At 32.5% G+C, this 27,994-nt stretch overlaps 1 protein-coding gene across 1 annotated transcript in view; it reads left to right on the forward strand.

Annotated features, from left to right (window-relative positions):
• The first annotated feature begins 737 nt into the window (after positions 1–737).
• Positions 738–27,994, forward strand: part of LOC134697598 (short-chain collagen C4-like) — a 45,650-nt gene continuing 18,393 nt past the window's right edge. Inside the window, exon 1 of the mRNA XM_063559881.1 lies at positions 738–1,029. Coding sequence (XP_063415951.1) covers positions 738–1,029 — 292 coding nt within the window. The remainder of the gene's footprint in view (positions 1,030–27,994) is intronic.

Below are 27,994 nucleotides of genomic sequence, written 5' to 3' on the forward strand. Positions count from 1 at the left end.
TTTTGAAAGCCGGATTTGTTTACTCTTAATCGATTTATGACTTTTGAACAACGGAATACTAATCTTTCCTTGATTTAATTAAAAAAATTACAAATTTATTTCATAGATACAAACATTTCAGAAGTTTGCAATCAGGATACCATATCCTAAAATTTACAATCAAAAAGTTAAAAAGGCCCGTAAATTAATTTAATTTTATGTAAAATTATAAATCCTTTCAGTTACTTATTCTTAAGCCCTTATCATTGATAGATCAACAATTACTGTAATTCATCTGTGTTAGCCTTTTCATGCACAGTTCGCGACTTTTTCAAATTATTTGATGTAGTTGAATAAGAAGGGATCCAAGTGTACGTGTACGCGACAATTTATATTCGCAATTATTTTCTACTGGCAATAATAATTTGCAATAATAAATTACTCGATAAGATTAGTTGGTTAGCAGTATTTTAAACGTATTAATGAGTAATAAGCTAGATTTGTTTCGCTTAATCTAGTTCTACCCGAATAAATGGTTCAACATGCATAATAGGATAACAGTGGAAAATAAACTATCGTTTACTACTCTAATGTGTAACTGTTTATATTTAAAACTTAAGTGTTGAAGTATTGATATTGTAGGTTTGCCTTTGGAATTTACAATTGAATATCCAGACGCTAAATTGATATCGACAGCAGGAGTATCACTTTCACACGTCAATTTTTTACAGTTTGACGCAAGGGGTTACAGGGATGTGATGGTGACATTCCAAGACGCTCAGTTCGTAGTTATTATTGGAGGATGGAGTAATACAATATCAGCGCTGTACATAGAAGAACATATCTACTATTATCATGGAACACTACTCAATTCTGAGTATAAACCGTATTGGATATCTTGGAATTCTTATGAGGTGTCTGTAGGTCTGGGGAGTATACAAGGTAGTGGGGTAATTTTGTATGGACAGCCACAATGTCCGATTAAAGTAATCGATGCTACCTTTGCTTCAAATTTCGGAGAGACTTTAGATTACAGGGTAAATCAGGCAGGTTAGTAATCGTTTGTTAAATTGTTAAAATTATGTAGATGCCACTTAAAAAATGTATCTGCCAAGAAAAAATAATTGAAAGTTAACAAATCAATGCAATATAAACTCCTTGATTCCTAAAAATGATTCACAACTTCTTAAAAAAACAACTATAATATAGTTTTTTTTTTAAGAAGTTAAAATAACAATCATATTCATATTTCGAATTACATCAATTTTAATTTTCTTCACAATATGTATACTCTAAAATATTTATTGTTAACTTTTGTTAATGTCCAATATTTTTCATTTGATCATATTTCTCGATATTGCATGCCTAACTTTACCTTTTTGTTGAAAAGTCAGTAAAGTTAAATCACAAAAATACTGAACTCCGAGGAAAATTCAAAACATAAAGTCCCTAATAAAAAAGCAAAATCAAAGGCGCAAACACATCACACGAATGGATAACAACTGTCATATTCCTGGATTGGTACAGGCCTTTTCGTAATATGTAGAAAATGGCGGTTTGAACCTGGTTTTATAGCTAGCTAAACCTCTCACTTGTATGACAGTTGCATCAACTTCCATCATATTGAAAACGGTGCGTGACCAAACAAACAGACATAATCGGTAAAAGTGTAAAAATAGGGGTATAACAGCAACACGAACCCCACTAAAACTGGGACTGATCTCAGGTGCGCCACATCTTGCTCCTATGTGGCACCCGTCGTGTTGGTTATCAATTCACAAAAAAAAATCATGTATGGGAACCTGAAAGGAAATAAATAACGCTTTGATAAACAAATGTTAGCCATATCAAAGTTATATCGAGACCTTCATCATAAGGCAAATCTCTACCTCACTGCAAGTTTAAAATAATACATTTTTTCGTTACAGAAATGACACGTGTTAATGGAAGGTTTTGTGGACAAGATAAATCATGCGACGTCGTGAGCATTATATTATTGGTTGATAGTATGAGCATGATAGAATGTGCTATCATTTGTAAGATAACATCAGGATGTACCTTTTTTGTCTTCAATATTAATTTACATCAATGCAAAATATTTGAAAAAGGCGCAGGATCAAATATTGTAGTCTCAGAAAAGGTATATTGGGAATGTTCTGCTTTTTATTTGTATTGTAGTCCTGTAATATTTTGTTTTCATTTCAATGTTATATTTAACTGTGCCATTAAAGTGCGAGGTTTGGCATGCCATAAAACCAGGTTCAACCCACCACTTTTATTCCCCTTTAAAAGTGTCCTGTACCAAGTCAGGAAGATGGCCATTGTTATAATATTGTTCGTTTCTGTGTGTTGCATTTTAACGTTGAGTCGTTTGTGTTTTCTCTTATTTTTGAGATAAGACGTGGCACGGTACTTGTCTATCCCTAATTCATATATTTGGTTTTGATGTTATATTTGTTATTCTCGTGGTGTTTTGTCTGTTGCTTGGTACGTTTCGGTGTTGTGTTGTTGTTCTCCTCTTATATTTAATGCGTTTCCCTCGGTTTTAGTTTGTTACCCCGATTTTGTTTTTTGTCCATGGATTTATGAGTTTTGAACAGCGGTATACTACTGTTGCCTTTATTTATGATGATTTTGTGATTAAAAGATGTAATAGAAGTTAAATTATGTTTCATTATTGTGTATTTGAATAAAAATATTTTTATTTTCAATACATTAGTGTGAATGTCTCTTTGGTATCTTTCGCCCCTCATTGATCAGAGATATCTAGTACAAAATAAAATATCAAAAGTGCTGTACTCCAAAGAAAATACCAGACGGAAACTGCTTTAAAAAATGTCAAAACAAAAAGCTTAAACATATCAAACGATCGGAAAACAGCTGTCATATTCCTGACTTGGCACAGGTGTTCTATTTTTATGTGTCCGTGTTGATCTGGAGATAGAAATACCGGTCTTTTGTCCGATCTTTTCAGTGCTCTCACATGTAAAAGGTTAACCAGATTATATTAAAGTTATATCAGCACCAGATACCAATTTAAGAGATGCTGCATCATAATCAGAAATACGCTTCTGGAGCTTAACAAGGTCGGCCATGATTTCACAATTAAAGTTGAATTGAATCTGGTTACCCTCACCTTTGAGTTTAACTTGAACTTCTTGTTTGTGTTTGGTAGCAAACTTCTCGTTACCAACTGCCTAGTATTTGTGAAGAGTAGCGATCTTCCCGTTAAGATAGGTTTTAAACAGCGAGAAATTATCCACCGAGTCGTTATTCCCAGTATGATGTGCAGAAATATCATCACGCAACGAATGTACACTAGTACCAGCTGGCAAAGATTCATGGTCGGAATCTTAAAGTTCCTCGGAGTCAGACATACCACAATAACGAATGCTGCTACGTTGAACTATAGGCAACCCTCGAATAACTTTATTTTCTCAATCTTAAGTAATACTTAATCATGCTTGTTACGAAAATCATACCCGTAAAACCGGCATTACGGGTATATGCAATCCAATCAAATTGAACATAAACACACACACGTGTTAATAGTAAACACGCACTTGACCATCACAATGTCATGACCAATACCTTTGATAAATATATACATTTTAGGACCTTTTAAATAGAACCAAATATCATAAATGTAAACAAGAATGATCAAAGTACACAGAGCCACTCGCACTATCATTTTCCATGTTCAATGGACCGTGAAATTGAGTTAAAAATCTAATTTGGCATTAAAACAAGAAAGGTCATAGCATCAAGAACATGTATTCTTAGTTTCAAGTTGATGTGACTTCATCAAAAACTACCTTGACCAAAAAACTTTAACCTGAAACTCCCACTCTAATGTTCAGTGAACCATAAAATTGGGGTCAAAAGACTAATTTGACTGTAGAATAAGAAAAATCATATCATAAGCAATAAGTGTACTAAGTTTCAAGTTCATCAAAAAATACCTTGACCAAAAACTTTAACCTGAAGCGGGACAGACGGACGAGCGGAAGGATGCACGGACGGACGCAAAGACGAACGGAAGGACACACAGATTTACAAACAGACGGACGCACAGACCAGAAATCATAATGCCTCTTTACTATCGTAGATCGGGCATGAAAACGGACCCGTTATAGCAGATATATTCATGTAGTAGAAAGTATTCAAGACTCTTGCTAATGGTCATATGGAAGACATGAATATATATCAACCCGTTTTGTTACTCAACAGCTCGAGATAATATAATACATTTGAGACCTAAAATAGCGCCAAGTAATCACAATAGTGAATTTGTACCTCGTTCCAAACGGTCAAGTCATTAACGATAAAAGACGTTTGTAAATTCATTGGAAACGGAAAATTGAAACAAGCAAGATAAGGATTTTGGAAAGACCAAAGCTTACATTATTGCTTGGATTGTAACGGTGTGTATTTTACTGATCCAATGGTTTGTGTCTTCTGTCGAGCAGTGAGAAAACCTTAATAATGTTGCCGTTTTTGATATATGGTACAAGTATACTACAAGTATACATCTATTACCTGTATCTTTTTAGTATAGTATACATGTTCCTAATGATATGATCTTTCTAATTGTAAAGCCAAATTAGAGATTTCCCACCATTTTCACAGTCCACTGAACATAGAAAATAATAGTACGTGTGGATGGGGTATCCATGTACTATGGACATTTTCTTGTTTAACTTCAAGTTGAGTTTTCTCTAAATCATTTTTGATGGATTATTAAAACAAGAAATGAATTGTCAATTTAACAGTAAACTAGGTTTTTTGTATTTTGAAAGTTACTATTATTGAACTTGCATGGGCAACTTGTACGAGGAAAATTTATGTATTATAATGTATGACACTGTCAGAATTACTTAATTAGCCACTCTTTGTGTCTATTTTCCAACCAAAGATTAAATGTCATGAACGGTTAAAATAAAATAAGTCAAAATCAAATGTACAGTTGGAAGGCAAACGCCTGAATCTGACAGATAGAGGTCAATTTGTCGACAAAAAAAGAACCCGTATGTAAAATGTTTACGCCCACAAACAGCGCCACCTATAATTTTTTCTATGGAATTTTTGAAAACGACGTCCCATTCTGTAGTAAATTAAAACATTAAATTAACTAAAACATAGAAAAGTAAGTTTAAAACGCAAAATGAAAGATATATTTGCAGATGACTGTTTATGCATGATACGCTGGCAATGTGCGCAATGTCCTTTAATCCAGGACTGAAAATTAGTTTGTTTCCTACGTCAAGATGGCGGATTTCAATGTTTACATTTTTTCATCTATTTATAATCTGACACAAATTCGTATCCAATCATTTATGAGCAATTTTATTATTGATCTTTGAAGATCATCCAATTACATTTGCCGTAAGAAAGTGGCTACACGTTACCAACCGTCGTTACAAAGTAGCCATGTGTTTTGTGGGGATACCATGGGGATGTTGTGTATTCAAAAGTTACGGTAAAAATCAATATTATCTTCTTTATATTTCCATGCATACACAAATTAGGACAGCAAATCCATTCTTAACAGACCCCATAAGGTAAACGAACATGTTTAACTGTCTGCTTGAGCAAACATTCGTGTAAATAAGCCTTGATGGGTCGTTTTGAATTCAAACACAGCAGACAAACACGTGGTAGATTGTTTATGTTTGACAGTTTGTTTACCTGAATTGCACGTTGATGTTACTATATACTTACCAATAACCTTTCGTGTTATACTTTTAAGATTTATATAAAACTTCTTACCCAAGAAATACGTCTAGGTAGGTGCAGGGACTTCCTTTACTTGGTCCATAACTTATGAGGGTGTAATGATACATTACAGCATTTTTTGCAATTGATATATTGCATGTACATGCACATTTTATGTACACAAAGAACAATAAAGTAACGAACGTACATGGGTTTAATTCCCATCCTAGGTATACATTTTGACTCTCAAACAGGTTGGAACAAATAGAGCAGTTAGCAATTGACAATAATGTAATGCTAAAATGCTGATTGATGGGGTCAAATCATCAACATCATTTTTTCTAGTATACAGCAGCTCCTCTAAGGATTAGTAAAGGCATACTTTACTAAAAGACCAGTGGATAAGTCCTGTCTTTTTTGCTTCTGATATTTACTTATTCATGTTATAATTTCTAATATTCTCTTGTGCATGTAGTAAGGCAAAAGCTACTGTTACTCTTATATTTTCCTCATTTGCCTTAAAACAATGGGATGTATTGATTGTTGATGTATGAGCAAGACACTTGTTATATAACTGTCACTGCTAACAGAGACTTGGGCTCAAGTGATAAGTTTTCAGACTGTTATCTCATTGGCAACTATACCATAAATATCAGTTTCCCCTTTATAAGTTTTCAAGAAAAGAATTTAATGATAATATAATAAAAAGTTATAAATAAATTGAAAAGTTTAGCACAATATTTATCTGATTTATATCAACATTATTGTTCCATTATATATACATATATATATATATATACAACTCGTCTAAACATCAACCCAACAATGTTAGATCTGTAAATTTGCTTTCGCAAATTTTTGGTTCTTCCCTCGCCGGGATTCGAACCCATGCTACTGTGATATCGTGACACCTAATCGCCTGCACTGCAGCCATCCCGCTAGACCACACGACCACCTGGGCTCTCTAAGGATTAAGAGCCCAGGTGGTCGTGTGGTCTATTTTTAATATTAATATTTTTAAAATTTAATATTGTTTTTACCTCTCGCCTGAAAAAAAATTCCACGTGTTCTCTGAAACTGCAAGTCTGATCGACCTTGCAGTCAGCAGGGCATACATGTATTGAAAGTTCATAAAACAACGATATCTCGCAAGAATTTTCGTAGAGAAAAGAAATTGCAATGCCGTAAAAATCGCCGTAGAGATCCCTGGGTCCTAACTTAGAAAATGAGGCCAAGGTCAAAGGTCAAGGTCAAGTTCTAAATTTGGACTTTTCCATCTTTTTGCATTTTCTCCAACACTTTGAAAGATATATATAAAAGAACTAGTGTAAAATGTCTGCTTTTATGTAATGAAGATATGTTATATTAGGTCTGATACAATTTAATGGCATCTTATAGGAGTGACCTTGGGAAAACAGGGAGTAACAAATTTTGATTTTTTTCATGGACAAATACTCGGAATCCATGTTTTGTAATTTAAATAAATAAACTAGACTAAAAATAACATTTGATAAACCGGAGGTGACCAATTATTTTCTGGTTTACAGGTAAAAGTATATATGATATTAGAACACACCCGTGATATAGCGGTCCGTGCCTGAATTAAAGTATATATATATAACTATGAGTATGCCTTGTTTTAATAGTGGTATTGTCATCTTTAAGGATGGAGGCCAGCCATTGTTAAAATATCATGTGCCATCGTCAAAGATACCCACCATCATTAAATTATCTTCCGCCATGATCAAATGATATCCGCCATTGTCAAAATTTGTTTTCCTTTTTCTAGCAGCTGCCACTTTTTTTAGCAATAATAATTAATTAACCCGAACATGTAGGTTTAATATTGTATTATATTTCAAAAGTTCCTCCTGATTACAGTTTCAATGCCATGAGGGTTATCTGGCCAAAGATTACTAATCACTTGTGCAGGTACAAAATGTAGATTAACACTGTTTACAGCACATTTCAGTCAGTATGTAGCTAATGGTAATATATCTTTTGTTAGCTTGCCTGTAAGCTGAACCGTGAAGTCATTGTTAGGTAAGGTAAACTTCCCTCCTTTAATAGTAGACTAGCCCAACAGATAAACAATCTATATCTCTGTAGGACTAAGCTACTTTAAAAGAGGGAAGTTTACCTTACCTAACAATTCACGGTTCAGCTAACAAGCAAGCTAACCAAAGATATTACCATTAGCTACATACTGACTGAAATGTGCTGTAAAGTAAATACACAATTATTAACTGCAACTTGATAATATCTGAAGAAATTTCGTATCGTAATTCTGAATTCATTCCTTCATTTACAATCAAATTGATACAACCAGTCTTCCGGTTTACAATCAGAATCGAAAGGTGAATGTTACATAGTACATTTGTATATATGTTACTATGAAATAAGCTATCTAAAGTCATTACAAAAAAATTGAAGTTCACATGAATACAGATTAAAAGAGGTCGCCTCATTCACTTGCAAGTGAAAACCTAATTATCAATGTTTCTTAGCGTAATTTGACAAAATTTAACCTTTTTGACTGCAAAAGGCAACAGTTATTTCACTATTTCACTTTCATTATTGATTGAACAAAAAAAAATCAAACTTTAGATTTTTTTTATATATCTCGTAGCTAGTGCCCCTTTCATTAAACATTCAAGTAACATTATTCTCATAAATGTTGGAAGTTAGAGTTGTCTTTCTTTAATAATCACCTATGTAAGTAGTACAAATTAATCACTAGGAGAATTGTAGCTTTAAATATAAAATACTAATGATCCAGGGACTAATTATGTTTCTTAACTTATCGGAATCAACATCTGTGTTGTCTAGGATGACCAGGTCATTTCAGTTGATGCCTAGCAATGATCTAAAAACTTGTGTGACAAGCTGCTTTACAAGTTTTCAGCCTAAAAAGTAGAAAGATGGAGTTCTATATGGTCTAATGATGTTGTTCTTGTATAACCTGTGTTTCAACGAATAAACATAATGTTTGATTAATATCTTATTAAAACATGCCCTTTTCATATTATCATATCACGCGTTAAATGCTCTTTTCAGGATTGGCACCCTGCCCTTTGAAATCCTAGCTGGAACACTGTTGTAATGAATCTAGGATAATGACATACAAATCACTTGTTTAAGTATCAGACCTCAATTTCCTTCCAAAAATCACTTCTTTAAGTATCATTCTTTTCATAACCCCCACTAATTTCAACACCCCCGAACAGCGAAATTTTTATCGCGAACAGTCGAATTTTATTACATAATCTAAAAGATGAAACCTTGAACTTCACAGGAAAAATACTCCCACTGCTGTGAAAAATCTTTTAAGAAAGTATCAGTTCATTATGTAAAGCCTTTATTATAGCATTTTTTTAACTAAAGTAGAATTTTCAGCTAAATGATAGCATAAAAGGCATAAACATTGCTACTAAACAGAAGCAAAAGATCATATTTTTAAATTTTACTATAAATTAAAAGATATTATTTAAACCTATGTGTTTAAAATTTATAAAAAAATACAAAATCCCAATTTGTGACAAAACTACTTTACTACTCAAATAATTGATTTAAAAATCACTTATTTCAGTAAGTCCCCTGACTGAAAATTGAGAATGGAAATGGGGAACGTGTCAAAGAGACAACAACCCGACCATAAAGCAGAGAGCAGCAGAAGGTCACCAACAGGTCTTCAATGCAATTTATAAGTCAGATAAAGGAAGATGTGGCATGAGTGCCAATTAGACAACTCTCCATCCAAGTAACAATTCATAAAAGTAAACCATTATAGGTCAAGGTACAGCCTTCAACACAGAGCTTTGGCTCACATTGAACAGCAAGCTACAAAGGGCCCCACAAATTACTAGTGTAATACATGTACATGTACCATTCAAAAGGGAAAACCAACGGTCTAATCTTCATAAAACGAGTAACGAGAAAGACTTAGGATCCACATAAACAGACGATAAGATCCATTATCTTTTCTTTTTTATTTTCAGATAATAAGCATTGGAGAATTAGCACTTGACTGGTCTTATGGTCACAGTTGGTTGCATCCTGTATAATTTAGTAAGGATTATTATTAGTAAGAATGTAAAAATCTGAGTCATAAAAAAAACCTTTTCATATCATTAGGTGCACATGACAATGCATGACAAGTTTCTTAATTAAGTACGTTCATGACATTTGCAGATGCGGATCCAGCCATTTTAAAAAGGGGGGTCCCAACCCAGAGTAAAGGGGGGGTTCCAACTATGTGCTCCCATTCAAATGCATTGATCGGTCAAAAAAGGGGGGTTCAAACCCTCAGAGCCCCCTGGATCCGCCACTGCATTTGAGACCAAAAATTTAGAAAGTTGCCAAAAGTTATGTTCATTTTTATTCATGCTATTCAACACATTTGCCACCTAAAATTTAGAAAGTAAGCAATTAATTTCATCAAACATCAAAGACCAAAAGTTAAGGTGGCTAACAAAAGTAAAGATCAAACACATCTGAGAACATTTTCAGAAAGCAAAGAAATATTGAAATAAGTTAAGTTGGCTTCATCAAACATATTTGAGACCAAACGTTTAACTAAACAGGAAAAAAATATTCAGTGAACTACATGAACTAACAAAACACATTTGAGACCAAAAGTTTAGAAAGCAAAGAAATTTAAAGTATTCTTTCTTAGACACCCTTGCCAACACTGACAAATTTGCTTTTTATTAATGTCTTTCTTAATATGCTGGGTTAATTGTCAATTGAAAATCCACACTTTGTGAAGAAATATTATTTTATATTGATACTGAAAATATTAGTTTTAAGAATTTGTCAGTTCTATTAACATTCCATTTTGATTTTCAGATCACAATATAATTACTGGAGAATTAGCAGTGGTTAAGCTAAAGGTCACAGTTGGCCGCCTACTTTATATCCTGGTAAGGATAATTCAGTCCGAATAAAACAAAGAAGTGTGATAAAACAAATCCTGTTATGCTTGCAATATGCACATGACTGGTGTCTTAATCAAACTCATGTTAGACCAACAGGTTAAAAAATGAAAAAAATAAATGGTGCCTTCATATATTCTCATTTTTAGCTCACCTGGCGACCATTGTTGTCCTGCGTCCGTCGTCGTTAACGTTTACAAAAATCTTCTCCGGAAACTACTGGGCCAAATTTAACCAAACTTGGACATAATCATCATTGGGGGATCTAGTTTTAAAATTTTGTCTTGTGACCTGGCCAACCACCGCCATGGCTAAAAATAGAACATTGGGGTAATATGCAGTTTTACGCTTATATCTCTGAAACCAAAGCATTTAGTGCAAATCTGACATGGGAAAAAAGTTGTTAATCAGGTAAAGATCTATCTGCCCTGACATTTTCAGATGAATTAGAGTTGCTGTCCCAGAATTGGTAATTTTAAGGAAATTTTGCCGTTTTTTGTTATTATCTTGAATATTAATATAGATAGAGTTAAACTGTAAACAGCAATTATGTTCAGCAAAGTAAGATCTACAAATAAGTCAACATGACCAACATGGTCAGTTAACCCTTTAAGGAGTTATTGTCCTTTATAGTCAATTTTTCGTAAATTTTTGTTATAAACTTGTAGATAATCTTCTTCTCTGAAACTACTCAGACATATTTAACCAAACTGGTCCACAATTATCATTAGGGTATGTTTTAAAAAAAAAAATGGGTCTGATGACCCTGCCTGCTAACCAAAATTGCCGAAATGGCTAAAATAGTACATGGGGTAAAATGCAGTTTTTGGCTAAAATTTCAAAACCAAAGCATTTAAAGCAAATTTGATGAATATACATTTGTTCGTTAGGTCAAAGTCTATCTGCCCTGAAATTTTCAGACCAATCATGCAACCTGTTGTTGGGTTGCTGCCCCAGAATTGGTAGTTTTCAGAAAATTTTGCAGCTTTTGGTTATTATCTTGAATATTATTATAGATAGAGATAAACTGTAAACAGCAATAGTGAACAGCAAAGTAAGATCTATAAATAAGTCACGATAATCAAAATGGTCAATTAACCCCTTAAGGATTTATTGCCCTTTATAGTCAATTTTAACATTTTCACAAATTTTGTAAATTTTGTAAATTTTTATTCGTTTATGATATGCACATAGACCAAGGTGAGCGACACATTTTTTATAGATTAGACCATTGGTTTTGCCATTTGAATGGTTTTACACTAAGTAATTTTGGAGCCCTTTGTAGCTTGTTGTTCAGTTTGAGCCAAGGCTCCGTGTTGAAGACTGTACATTGACCTATAATGGTTTACTTTTATAAATTGTCACTTGGATGGAGAGTTGTCTCATTGGCACTCATAACACAGCTTCCTATATCTATACATCAAGTATATTGTTTATTTATTGTACTGCTTTTTGTAGTCAACATTGACTTTTTACACTTGCTGTAGCCTTCTCAGGCCAGATAAAGGGTTCTATTACTATTTTTTTTCATGATTCTTTTAATAATCTTTTTAAACAGATATATTTCATGAAGCTGTATGGTTCAAATATTTTCTCTAAGGGAGAAGGTAGAATGGAAATTTAAATAGAAAAATAAGTCACTAAAATCATGTAACTACCATTCAACCAAACTTGGTTTTGATCATCTCTTAAAATTGAGGTTTGAAACCCCATCCCATCAGTCTTTAAACATGGTTAAAATATAAATTGATAAAAACAAATGAAAGGCTCATTTTGACAAATATTGGTTAATATAAGAATTATAAGTTATGGTATGATTGCCAGTTTAGACATCTCTCAACAAGAGATCATATGACACAGAAATTAATAATTATAGGTAATTGTAAATCCTCCAAAAAATCAGCATAGCCTATACCACATAATCGACTATAAAAGGCCTGAAAGGACAAATGTAAAACAACAGAAACAGGAATACAAACACTCTGTTTTATGTACAAAGCAAAGAACAAAAAACAAATGTGTTACACAGCAACAAACCACAACCTTCCTGACTTGGGACAGGCACATACATAATGTAAATTAATCACAATGTCTTAAAATTCAGTTTTGATTTAACTAATTGTTTTTAACTAACTTAACTAGATTTGAATAGGTATACAGGGATTTAGAGTTATCATTCTTGATATCTGCATAGAACAAGGCAAACAAACATTCAGATCAGAGTTTTTAATGCCCCCGCCATAACCAAAGTTGCTTTCCATTCTCTAACTTTAGTTTGCTTCAACCAAATGTTGTGATGAATTTTAGTGGCATTACATTTGCAGTTGTTGAGTTATGCCCTTTACAAATGAAAAAAATGCTGATTTTTTTGTTTCTGTTCTCTAACTTTAGTTTACTTTGACCAAATGTTATTAAACTTACATACAATGCATATAACCTTAGATCAAGTTTGAATTTTAGTGGTGTCACTTCAACTGTTCTACAAATGGAAAAATTGGAAACTAATGTACATTCTAAAAATATTTTTAAACTTGGAGTTAAATAAATTGAATCAATGCTTTATACAATACAATGTTAACTGAAAAAATTAAAACAATCTTTACCCATCGGTGATTACAAGCACTTTGATTCTTCAGTGTTGTCCCTTTATAACCTTATAGGATATTTTGTTTCTGTTCTCCAACTCAAGTTTCTCTCAACTAAATTTAGTGAAATGCATTTATAATGCTTATTACCAATTAATTCATGTTGAGTTCAAATTTTGGAAGAGTTTCTTTTACAGTTATTGAGTTTTATCCCATTATAATGTTATATGCTAGCGGAGGCAGCATCAGTGTCCCTATGGACATATTTCCTATTTATTTATTAACAAACACACAGAACTTAAAACTTAAGTCATGATTGTTATGCCAATTTATATGCTATACTTTAATACTTTTTCATTTATAGGTCACAGTGCAGACCTAGAACTTGGTTTTATTCCTGGATACATAAACAGATTAGACTTGGTAGGAGTCATTAGAAAATCAAGAAGAATATATTGTAGATGTATTAGATTTTTTATTCATAATAATATCATTTTGTATGATCTTAATTATGGATGTAAATAAACATGAAGATGCAAAGGCGTACATGTATGCCCTTGGCCAAGAGCAAATGAACTTTTTAAAATGATACATTTTTATGTGAGAAAAAATGTGTGTTTTGATTTCTTAATGGCCACTTTTAAAAGTCATATGAAACCTCAAATTAAAAAAAAAATGCACTTGTTTTTTATTATAAGTCAATGGATATTTTTCATTATATAAACTTATGTACATTTACTTTTTTCTGAAGAAAATTCTTTAATTTGTTCATATTTAAAAGAAGTTTACTTTATTTTCATTGGAAGGAAGCAATTCCCTGACGACATATTTCCCTTATGCAAAGTGACCTCAGTGTGACCAATCTCGTAAAAATCTGGTGATCACAATACACATGGATGTCCTTTCAAATTAACTCTTATCTGATTGTACATATTAAACACATGATCAATATCCATGCTTTTTTTTTATTGTTGATAAACAGTTGACAATCGTTAAACTTCAGCTTCAAAGTACAAACTTTAATTACCTGCCATATTTTCCCAACAACACTAACTGATTAAAAAAAAATGACGATAAGATAAAATTTATACAAATAAATGATAAAATCTGCACGGATGACTAAGTTTATGCATTGGTTCAAGAATTGGAATAACATTATTTTTCACAGGTCACTTGTTTCATATGACTTTAAGAAAGAGTGAATGTTTAAATTGTTTTTTCCATCCTTTAGACAATGAAGGCTCTTAGTTTTTATGCCCCCTAACTAAGCGGAGGTTTTTATGCCCCTTGTCTAAGCAGAGGGGGCATTGAGTTTTATCCTTCAGTGCATTCTAAAGTTGGTGTCCATTCTCTTACTCAAGTTTGCCTCAATAAAATGTTATGAAACTTACACACAATGCTTATTTTTAGTTAACTTAGATCAAGTTCAAATTTTGGTGATGTCACTTTACCCGTTATAGAGTTATGCCCTTACAAATTGAAAAACTTCACAATTTTTTTGTTTTATTTCTGTTCTCCAACTTCAATTTGCCTCACCCAAATGTAATGAAACTTACACGCAATGTTTGTAAAAACAAAATGCAGATCAAGTTCTCATTGCATTGGTATCGCGTAAACCATTGTAGAATTATGTCCCTTTACAAATGGAAAAATTGCTGAATTGTTTGTTTTTCGTTGTCTTACTTAAGTTTGTTTAAACAAAATGTTATAAATGAAACTAATACACAATGAGTATTACAACGAAACATAGTTTACCCAGCAATTTTTGTGATGTCATTTTTTTCTGTTCTGAAGTTATGCCCCTTTACAAATAGAAAAGTTGAAGAAATTTTCATTTCCCTTCCCTTACTTTAATTTGTTTCAACCAAATGTCATTTTACTTATACACAATACACAGTATTTATTACCACGTAGCTGAGATCAAGTACACATTTGGGCAGCATCACTTTTACTGTCATTTATAACTTTATAGGATATGCAAGTGGGGGCATCATCTGTGTTCCATGGACACAATACCCATTATATAAAGATAAAAAAAATAATCTATAAATATCCTGTACATACATGACATAAATGCCTTATGATTGAAAATATTTGTCTGGCAAATGTCTTGTTAATGACTGCTTCTATAAGTACTGGTATAGTTTTTTTTACAAAAGATCTTTTCCAGCATCGTCAATAATATGTTGTCTCTATTTTATATATATTGAATCACACATTCTTATAGTTTTTAATGCTATGGAGTTGTGAAACTGCAACAACACTGTAGTTGGCAGGGTTATCCTTATTCTTCTTGAACATGCAGGAAAAATTTGTTACTGGATATTAAGCATTAGACTATCAACATAAGTATACTTCTTGTCAGCTTTAAATGGTAACATTAAGATTAAAAATCTAGATAATTAAATAAGTTCAAAGCACCTCCAAACCAAAAAAAAAAATGGGTTATTGCTGTGTGTATATTAAAAAGAAGATGTGGTATAACTGTTTGCCAAATATCTGTCAAATTGGTAGTTTTCAGGTAGATGAGAATAAGAGACATTTATACATCAGTTGTCTATTGTCAATAAAATACATAACTATATTAGATGTGTAAATAGTTATCAAAAGTACCAGGATTATAATTTTATACGCCAGACGCGCGTTTCGTCTACATAAGACTCATCAGTGACGCTCAGATCAAAATAGTTAAAAAGCCAAATAAATACGAAGTTGAAGAGCATTGAGGATCCAAAATTCCAAAAAGTTGGGCCAAATACGGCTAAGGTAATCTACTCCTGGGGTAAGAAAATCCTTAGTTTTTCGAAAAATTCAAAGTTTTGAAAACAGAAAATTTATAAAAATGACCATATAATTGATATTCATGTCAACACCGAAGTGCTGACTACTGGGCTGGTGATACCCTCGGGGACGAAACGTCCACCAGCAGTGGCATCGACCCAGTGGTGTAAATAGTTATCAAAAGTACCAGGATTATAATTTTATACGCCAGACGCGCGTTTCGTCTACATAAGACTCATCAGTGACGCTCAGATCAAAATAGTTAAAAAGCCAAATAAATACGAAGTTGAAGAGCATTGAGGATCCAAAATTCCAAAAAGTTGGGCCAAATACGGCTAAGGTAATCTACTCCTGGGGTAAGAAAATCCTTAGTTTTTCGAAAAATTCAAAGTTTTGAAAACAGAAAATTTATAAAAATTACCATATAATTGATATTCATGTCAACACCGAAGTGCTGACTACTGGGCTGGTGATACCCTCGGGGACGAAACGTCCACCAGCAGTGGCATCGACCCAGTGGTGTAAATAGATATCAAAAGTACCAGGATTATAATTTTATACGCCAGACGCGCGTTTCGTCTACATAAGACTCATCAGTGACGCTCAGATCAAAATAGTTAAAAAGCCAAATAAATACGAAGTTGAAGAGCATTGAGGATCCAAATTCCAAAAAGTTGTGCCAAATACGGCTAAGGTAATCTACTCCTGGGGTAAGAAAATCCTTAGTTTTTCGAAAAATTCAAAGTTTTGAAAACAGAAAATTTATAAAAATGACCATATAATTGATATTCATGTCAACACCGAAGTGCTGACTACTGGGCTGGTGATACCCTCGGGGAGGAAACGTCCTCCAGCAGTGGCATCGACCCAGTGGTGTAAATAGTTATTAAAAGTACCAGGATTATAATTTTATACGTCAGACGCGCGTTTCGTCTACATAAGACTCATCAGTGACGCTCAGATCAAAATAGTTAAAAAGCCAAATAAATACGAAGTTGAAGAGCATTGAGGATCCAAAATTCCAAAAAGTTGTGCCAAATACGGCTAAGGTAATCTAATCCTGGGGTAAGAAAATCCTTAGTTTTTCGAAAAATTCAAAGTTTTGAAAACAGAAAATTTATAAAAATGACCATATAATTGATATTCATGTCAACACCGAAGTGCTGACTACTGGGCTAGTGATACCAATTACAAACTATCAAAGATAGATCAACTACAAGAAAGTTGACAAACTACAATAAACTCATCGTAGATACCAGGATTGAATTTTGCATTTAAGCCAGACACATGTTTTGTCTTCAAAAGACTCTTCAATGACGCTCGAATCCAAAACAGTTAAAAAGTCCAAATAAAGTGCTAAGTTGAAAAGAATTCATTACCAAAGCCACAGTACACTATGCATCAATGATCTAAACACATACTGTAGTAATCAATGAAAATAACAGTCTGCAAAAATGATGACAACTAGACAAACTTTTTTAAGGAAGCTAATTTACTTTCAGGGATAATTTCCCTGATTTTGATATGAATGCGATTTTGGTTAGCACAAGTATGGGTTGGTGCAATATTTTAACTTCACAGTATTCAGCGTTGTGTAACTGATACATTACAAATGTAGTTTACTCTGACACAACTTGTTTGAGAAACTAAAATATAAGATATTAAATAATATTTCTTTGTTTTCTTTTTCAGATAATGCCAAAAAAAAGTAAAAAGGCAAGAAGTACCAAGGTGAAAGAAAATAAAGAAAGAATGAGAAAAAACAGGAAAAAAACAAAAAGGTTAGGGATGGTCAGTGCAACAACCAAACAAATAGTAAACATCAGAGCAACACCTCTCTAAACCTTGAAAATATAAATCAGATCGTCATCTCTCAAAACTGTCATGATTTAGATCAGAGCGTCATCTCTTCAAACTGTCATGATTTAGATAAGAGTGTCATCTCTCAAAACTGTCATGATTTAAACAGATTTTTCTCCCCACCTTCGGCCTCATATCTTGACCTACATCTAGAAATTGACAATGAGGGTCGGTTAAAAACAAAACTTTACGACAAAAGAGATGATTTCAGCTTTCCAATTGTGAACTTTCCATTACTAAGTAGCAACATTCCAACCACACCTGCATACGGGGTATATATCTCACAATTGATACGACATTCTCGTGCTTGCATTTCCTAGCATGATTTTCTTGATAGAGGGTTGCTACTCACAAGGAAGCTATTAAACCAAGAGTTCCAAATAGTGAAGTTGAAGTCATCCCTTCGTAAATTTTACGGACGCCATCACGAGTTGGTTGACCGTTATGGAATAACCGTTTCACAAATGATATCGGATATGTTCCTTACGTCGTAACCACAATCCCATTCCTTTTATGAATGTGACCTACGTAATTAGACTATTTACCGGATTTGTTATCCCATAAGCAACACGACGGGTGCCACATGTGGAGCAGAATCTGCTTACCCTTCCGGAGCACCTGGGATCACCCCTAGTTTTTGGTTGGTTTCGTGTTCTTTATTCTTTAGTTGTCTATGTTGTGTCATGTGTATTATTGTTTGTCTGTTTGTCTTTTTCATTTTTAGCCATGGCGTTGTCAGTTTGTTTTAGATATATGAGTTTGACTGTCCCTTTGGGATCTTTCGTCCCTCTTTTTTCATAATTGTTTTTGATACAGTATATTTTCTGTATGATGTTAAAAAAAAAAAAGTTCGGGTAATGCACATAGTTGCAAACAAACCTTGCAAATTGTAAGTTTAACATTCTGCCATTCGTAAAAAATGATACAAAAAAAAATAATTGAGAAAATTCCTGCATCTTCTATAAGTAAAACACTTGGTGCATTATAAAAGTTACATCTTAAAATTGTACACTGTAGAAGGAGACAATTGGACTGAGTGCCATATTATATGTTCAAAATACCAAATTAAGCAATCTGTCATTTAAAAAAATCTTGACTGAATAATTCCCATGCAAATTGTCCTGAAAAAATCCCAACATTGGTCATTTTGTAAATCCTGATATTTCAAGCGTCCCAGGACTTCCCACGAAGTCCGGAAATCTGTTGTTCTGATATTTCAACAGCTCTGAGATTGTGCTAATCTATAGTAAGGACAAAGTCTGTTACGAAGGTTAATACAGTTAAGAGTTGTCTTTTGAAAATTTGAGAGAATTGAAGATAACAATGAACAAAACAGTGACTGTAGTGTTTAAGGAAAATAAATTTCTTTACAATTAAGTGATTTGATTTTGAAAATGCCATCAAATGTTTGGTGTAAAAAAAGATTCAGAAGCATGAATACTGTCTTTTCATAGATTTTGTAAATAATAATGGTCTTGGGATAATAATCCTAGGATATCCCAGTAGAATCTTGCTAGGGATGCAAACTCATGGTATATATATTTGTATTAAAGTTGACATAAAAAAAAATATAGCACTTCGTCATAAGTTGTATTAACCTTAAGCCACAACTTATAACCCGATTAAAAGACGGACGGGCGGCCAAATTGACACGTGTAAAACAGTATGCTCGCGGCATTTAGTCGAAAGACCAATATATATACAAGCGTTTATGATTGTGTTCTAATTTACAAAGCATTTTCGTGACAGTGACATTTAATTTTGAATAAGCAGCTCATAGTGAAATATAGTTGGGAAATCTCAACTGTACAAAAGTCCAATTCAAAAACAAAACAAACCCACCCCTGTTCACCCAAGTGTACGTTGACATGAACCAAAATGATATTAAAATGTAAGTGTTTTCAGATTGTTTCTGCATTTGAATAACTATAGGAAAACAAACATATCTATTTAATTTTGTTTGGCGTTCCGAGCGCTTTTCTGGGTTTACCTTCTTCAAAATTCTTTTTATTCATTCATTGTTGGCCACTGGATTTTATTTAATGAATCGTGTGATTGTAATTGTCAAGAAATATTTATTGAAATACGGAATTGAAAGAAAAATATTAAACGGGAGCGGAATGATCTAATTTTATTTCAACTCAACGGGTGCACATTAGTGTTGAATCCCCAAAATGACAGTCCTTTGTTAACTTTTTCTTCTTTCCAATGTTGCTATACTGTGTAAACTGAGCTTATACGATTACAGTATTGGCAATCTATATTTAACAAGCTTCCGGAACCATATTTTCTCCACAGTCCAAAAATATTCCAAAACTCTTGTTACACTAGGGAAAATTGTGCGCCAAAATAACCATGTTTAAAGACAATTGTTTTTTTTGTTTGTTAATTCTACTCCAAAATTATTTTCTGTCTGATTTTCAACGACTCGGCTTGTACTATGTATTTTCTATAAATTATAACCCGTATTATTTTCCGAAAGAATTTTTATTTTTCTATTTTGCAAGCAGCGTTTTGGGGCAACCATTTTAAAACGGATTGGTTTCTTACGAAATTCCACTATAATAATGTTACAAAATATCTCTTTTAAACGCATTTCCTCCTGAACAACTGGATGGATATTGAAGAAATATTTACACCAGAAAGTTCTAATAGTTATCAAAGGTACCAGGATTATAATTTAGTACGCTAGGCGTATGTTTGGTCTACACAAGATTCATCAGTGACACTCTTATCAAAATAGTAATAATGTTAAAGGGGAGATACTCTTTACTCTCATATATGGAATTATTAATCCTCATAAGCGAAACTATTCTGACTGTTCTATCGATTTTAACGAAATATATGTCAGAAAAATAAAGGGAGAGAGAAAGGGAAGGAGAAGGGAGAAGGGTGGTGGGAGAATACTGACGAGAATACTGACAAGGAGCGGGAGCAGGGAGAACAACTCTCTGTCCAGCCCTCTTCTTTATCACCAATCAAAACAGGGCGTCATTCTAACGATAAATCTTCACATTTTGATATATCAGATTTATATGCAAAGTCGCGGTCCTCTTGCATTCTCTAAAATAAAATAAGACTCCTCTATTCATTAATTTGTTTTATGGATTTTGGTCCTTAATGCTCTTTAACTTCGTTCTTTATTTGGCTTTGTAATTTTTTGGGGATTCGAGCGTCACTTATGAGTCTTTGGTAGACGAAACGCGCGTCATGCGTTAATTTAAAATTTAATCTATGAGTTTTTTTACATTATTATTTCTTAGTCTAAACGAACTGACAGATTGACAAAATTATACCAACTCTATGTCAACGTAGATATATTTTATTTTAAGTTTTATGAAAAGGTGAATAATGCATTGTAAAAATACCATTCGACGTCAAATAAAATTGTTTTAAAACAGACATCTTTAAAATTGTTGTTTTGTATATACATTTGTGTTATTTTTATATTTTTTTAACGGATAATCAGCATAACTATGGAAACCAACAGTGCTCATGTATTGTCAAGTAGTCAACAAGTTCGTGCGAAGAAAATGTCTTTTAACACGACAGTAATTTCTGGACATATGCCTGGTAATGATATGATAATGAACAAAAACAAAAACCATAAAACATACATAATTTAATTATGGTGTTAAAATTATTCTAGTTAAGAGCTCTATTACTCTTCTGCTGTATACAAACTAACTGCATAGCACAATAAGGTTCATAGTTGGAAATTTTAGCGTGGTCAAAATCCGAAACCATGCACCTAGCTTTGGTGTGCTACCTAAAACGCAAATTCAAAGAAAACATTTAATGACAAATCAAACTTTTATTACAAAAAAATACAGGTTATATTCTTTTAAAATAGTCAGTGTCGTGGACATCTCATATTTTTCAGCTGAAAAATTCAAGTGGGCGTCCGGTAAAAAGACGGTTAGGGGTCAAGTGACAATAAATGAGACATTTCACATTTCAGATTATTGGAATTAACAGTACATTATGCTCCCTACAGTCACATTAACTTATTTTCAATACATAACTATATTCTGTTTGATTTAAAAAAGTTTAACTACATTGTGATATGTATCAGATGTCCATTGTTTGCATAAACATAGCATAACATTATTTTATCTATTTGTTTTTTCATTGATCATAAACTTAATGAATAACTAATATATTGTAAGTTTGATGTTCTGAAAATGTTGGCAAACAATGATAACCTTTTTTCTGATATATCTTTATTGTGTTTTATTATTCGACGGATATGAGCGTGAGTGGATGATGCATGCTAAATGTGTATTTCGTGAAGATATAGGCAAATTAAAATGGGTGTTTTTTTTTTTATATTAAAGTAAACACTTTACCAAATTTATGAATATTTAAAATATAATTAGTTGAACAAAAAGTTCAAATTTCAGTTTCTTTTGATTTACATTTCAATGAAAATGAATTACATGGTAGAATCCTTTGAACAATTTCAAATTGAAAGTTTTGCAAACAAGAGTGTCTGGTTATAATGAAGGACATGGAATAAATAGTATTCCAATCCTCAATCTGCATATTTAAATCTCTTTCCCATTTTTTACGGGAGGATAAGGACTTCACTTTATTATCCTCCAAAGTATAGAAAAATTTACAAGATTTTGGTTCCTTATTAACTTTACCTATTAATTTATTTTCAGTAATTTCCAGTTTTGAACTACCTTCTATTATATTTTTCCATCTGTTTGGAATAGCACTTAATATACAATAAAATTCTACAAAATTAGAAATGATATCATACTTTTTTTTAAATTCATCATATGAGAATAATGTATTATTATCTGACATCTGATCACTAATGAAGAATATACATTTTTGTTAATATATTTGAACCTCAAAATCATCTTGCAATCCATTTTGATGTTCGGGTTCAGCAATATGGACTGGGTCAGAATTTCAGTATTGTTTTCAGCTTTAAGCTTATTCTTTAACTTTGAAAAAATTAACAGGATATCATGCCAAAACGGATTAGCTTTTTCTGCTAAATAAAGTAAATCTTCTTGAACTAAGTGTAAAATCTTGTCCCCCCTCCCCAATGTTTGTATATAACAAAGTAACAAGACTTTCCAAGATGAGAAAATTTCGGAGATCTAATAATTTATACAGCCAAGACATTTTTACATTGTAGAAAAATAATAAATATTAGGCATCTTAAGACCACCATCACAGTGTTTGGACATTATCACTGTCTTTTTCACTTTATCAGGTTTTCTTTTCCATAAAGAGTTTAAAAAATATCTTCTAAATCTCCTTTAAAACCCCTTCGGGGGGGGGGGGGGGGTTTAGGAAGGACAGTCAAAACTTGAACCAAAATGGGAAGTGCTAAAGTTTCAATAACTTCAACCTTTCCAATATATGTAACTTACAATATTTCAATTATTCGTAATTGGATTCAAATTCAAATGACAATTCTATAAATTTATGATCAATGCGAAAAAAGAAAAATAACCCTGTTATAATATATTTATGCAAAACAATACAAATCTAGTACATATCACAATGTATTACAACTTTTTAGTTCGCCGCGATATAGCCTTTTTGTGCTAATGCGGCGTAAAGCAACCAACAATCAATCAATCAATCAACTTTTTAGATGAAACAGAATTTTGTTATTCATTGAAAAAAAAGTTAATGGGACTATATGAAGCGTAATGTACTTAATGTTTAAATATTCATTAGTTAGTTGATATAGAATAATTGTAACTATTTTGAAAAATATTTACAATTATACCATGACACCTACTCGTTTAAAAGAAAATTCCCAGTTATGTGTTATTTTGAAAGTTTGACTTCTCGTAAATTGTTTCTTTGACTATGTTTAACAGGTAGCACACTACACCTACATGTAGCTGCATGGTCCTCACATTTGGACCACGCTACTATTTTGAACGAATATGAACGTTATTGTGCAATGAAATTAGTTTGTATATAGCTTAAGATTAATAGAGCTCCAAGCTAGGGTAATTTAAACACCCTGATTGCGTTATGTATTTTTTTATTTTTTTTTATTTTCAGTTTAACAACCTAATATCATTACCAGGTATATGTCCAGAAATTACTGTTGTGTAAAAAGACTTTTTGTTCGAACATAATTGTTGACTACTTGACAAAACATGAGCACTGTTCGTTCCTATAGGAATGCTGATTGTTCATTGATAAAATTCATCTAAATAACGCAAATGTGTGTCAAAAAACAACCATTTTGATATAATAGTCTCAAATCATTTCAGTTTGATGTAGAGTATTGTTATAATGCATTATTCACCCCTTCAGAAAAACAAAATAAAATGCATCTACGTTGACATAAAGTTGGTATGATTCTGTCAAACTGTCAGTTCGTTTAGACTAAGAAATAATAATGCAAAGAAACTCATCGATTAAATTTTGTATTAACGCTCGACGCGTGTTTCGTCTATAAAAGACTCATCAGTGACACTCGAATCCTGAAAAAGTTTAAAAAGCCAAATAAAGTACTAAGTTGAAAAGCATTGAGGACCAAAATTCATAAAAAAACCAATTTAAAGAATAGAGGTGTCTTATTTTATTTTATAAGATAAGAGAAACGCGACTTACATAAATCTAATCTTCCGGACCATATGAGTATTTGGACCATACGCGTATGGTCATGAACATATGGATATATTTACAATTAACACACAAAATCTCTTCATTAGGTGGCACGGTAGTATTTGCTTTCCAGAATTTAGGTTGCTCTTTTGTGTACCCTACTTAGGTAAATGTATCTAAACAGTGTGATTGGACAAAAAATACAGTATCAACTGAACATACTTTCCCAAACTGAGTGATGAATCAGGTGTAGAAAAATATGAAATAATTTTACATACAGATGAAAATGAATTTTTGAGAATTTTTTAAAATTTTGCATTCACTGCACCATAAAAGACCTAAAAGTACTAGTGGCCTTAGGATTTTTAAAATAGCAAAAAAAGTAAACGGTCATGATACATATTCAAATTCATTTCTGAATGGTAAAATGAAAGTACTTCAGTTAACTGTGAATGTAGAATTTTTTGCAGTGTTAGAAAGTGGTGAAAATTCTAAAAAGGCTATCATTATCCCTTATGGCCCAGGAAATACTACCGTGCCACCTTAAGGGAGATATACATTTTTACACTAAATCAATAAAGGATTTTTTTTTACCTATGCAATTTGTAAGTTTATCAATACAAAGTTGATTACGGGCAACTATGATAAAAACAAGCCTTAAATTCCACCCCTGAGAGTAAAAATTGCTGATTCAGCAAATTTTGCCTGATCTGTAGGTAATAATGTAAAAATTTACCTAGAAAGTAGAAATTCATTGTTTTTATGTAACTTGCACTACATTTTTAATTATAAATGCTCGCTTTGACTTTTCGCAGTGTCTGACACATGTGCAACCACTGAAATTTGAGACGCGACATTCTTCGGTTGCATGTACATCCTATTATTTTCACCAAAATAAATAAATTGCATAATTTCTTATTTTTTTCAACACAAGTACAGCTATACTAGTTTTCTTGAGGTTTAATTTGTAGTTCTGATGTAACATGCCACCAGTTGGAGCTTTTGGGGAACTAGTAAGTGGTGAAGGGGTCCTTACTTATTCATTAAGCTCTCATACTGGTCTGAAATAGAGATAGAAATAGGGGTTTCTTTACATTGAATAGACCTTATTTTTTACCAAGAATGTATTTATGATATTATATCAGCAAGATTAAATGGTTTATTCATCTTCCATGCAAATACCATTAGTTGTTAAGATTTTCTGACAGTGAAAAGCACAATAAAGGCAAATTGATTATGTAAGGGGACATAATTTAACTTAATGCATACATGAGAAATAGACAAACAGTAAACTTAGAGATGTGTTCTAGTACATGTATTGTCAAACAGATTTTGGAATAATAGTTAACTGCAATCTAAAGACTCTTGTTGTATTATCCTCATAATCTGGAAATGTTTAAAGTAATATAAGGCATACTGTAAAATGTGGAATGGACTTTTATACCAGTTTTCATGATTTGGTGCTAAAACTGTTTCTTTCAGTCAGATTAACCATAAACAGAGTTGGCAATCCACTAATTCCTCCTGAATCACCATGTTTGACTTCTGTGTTGATTTGAAACATCATATATTTTTTTTTTTCACTCCTTAAGTAAAAATGGGAAGATGAAAAAAAAGTGAAAATCTGCCAGATGGGGTAGGGATGGTATGTTTCATTTTTTTTTTGGTAAGAAATAAGTGCAGACTGGTATTCTTTATTGTAATATGATCCAAAATAAGAAGTCTATGCATCATAGGTGTCATGACTGGTTTCAAGTTTGTTATGTCTTGGTTAAGGTGGCACGGTAGTATTTGCTTTCCAGAATTTAGGTTGCTCTTTTGTGTACACTACTTAGGTAAATGTATCTAAACAGTGTGATTGGACAAAAAATACAGTATCAACTGAACATACTTTCCCAAACTGAGTGATGAATCAGGTGTAGAAAAATATGAAATAATTTTACATACAGATGAAAATGAATTTTTGAGAATTTTTTTAAATTTTGCATTCACTGCACCATAAAAGACCTAAAAGTACTAGTGGCCTTAGGATTTTTAAAATAGCAAACAAAGTAAACGGTCATGATACATATTCAAATTCATTTCTGAATGGTAAAATGAAAGTACTTCAGTTAACTGTGAATGTAGAATTTTTTGCAGTGTTAGAAAGTGGTGAAAATTCTAAAAAGGCTATCATTATCCCTTATGGCCCAGGAAATACTACCGTGCCACCATTAGGTAAGACCCTTCTAGTTGTCTCGTCATTTAAAAGACGATATCAAAGGTCATTTTATTATATTACAATGATAAAACGATAAACTAAATACAAATAAGCAGTTTCACGCAATCAATTTTACTCACTAGTCACAACTAAAGTAAAAACATTTTATAGCTATGGTCATTACCTGTTTAATATAACGAGTGAATGGCAATATGTCGATTTGGGGAAGATACGTTTGAAATTTCTTAATGAACTGTTATGGAACGTTCCAAGACCATAGTAACAATGCACGCTTTTCACTCATAAACAAAAGGTGTAACTGCAAAGGGTAGTGCATAACCAATACGTACAAATGTAGAACAGATATGATACTATGTGGAAGTAAACTAATAACAGTATTAATAAGTAAATAAAGTCCTCACTTAAACTTTTCAAAGTTTTCAAAACAATTTTGCCTCCAACAAATGTGTTTCACAGAGACATGTATTACTCTGGGCACTCATATTTTATTGGTAACAACAGTATAAGTACACTATTTCATTCAGGAAGAAGATTCCCGTGCTTGCATTTCCTATCATGATTTTCTTGATAGAGGGTTGCTGCTTACAAGGAAGCTATTAAACCAAGAGTTCCAAATGGTGAAGTTGAAATCATCCCTTCGTAAATTTTACGGACGCCATCACGAGTTGGTTGACCGTTATGGAATAACCATTTCACAAATGATATCGGATATGTTCCTTACGTCGTAACTACAATCCCCTTCCCTTTCATGAATGTGACCTGCCGAATTAGACTATTTACCGGATTTGTAATAACATAAGCAACACGACGGGTGCCACATGTGGAGCAGGATCTGCTTACCCTTCCGGAGCACCTGAGATCACCCCTAGTTTTTGGAGGGGTTCGTGTTGTTTATTCTTTAGTTTTCTATGTTTGTGTCATGTGTACTATTGTTTTTCTGTTTGTCTTTTTCATTTTTAGCCATGGCGTTGTCAGTTTGTTTTAGATTTATGAGTTTGACTATCCCTTTGGTATCTTCCGTCCCTCTTTTATAGTTCTCCAACAGCGATACTTATTTATTTTTTATATAATTAGAAGTTTTGTATCATTTCTTAATTTGAATAATACAAAAATGAAGATGTGGTATAATTGCTAATGAGACAACTCTCCACAAAATCTAAATGACACATAAATGAACAACTATAGGCCACCGAAATGCCATTTTGAACTATTTGTATAAGTTATTCTTTTTGTGATGTTTCAGCTTTATTACAATTTTGTGGATATTTCCTCGTTTATAAACATCCTTAAACTGTGACGTTTAATGATTGCCTGTTTCAAGTCAA

Source organism: Mytilus trossulus, chromosome 14, assembly GCF_036588685.1.
Source record: "Mytilus trossulus isolate FHL-02 chromosome 14, PNRI_Mtr1.1.1.hap1, whole genome shotgun sequence".
Classification (NCBI taxonomy): Eukaryota; Metazoa; Mollusca; class Bivalvia; order Mytilida; family Mytilidae; genus Mytilus; species Mytilus trossulus.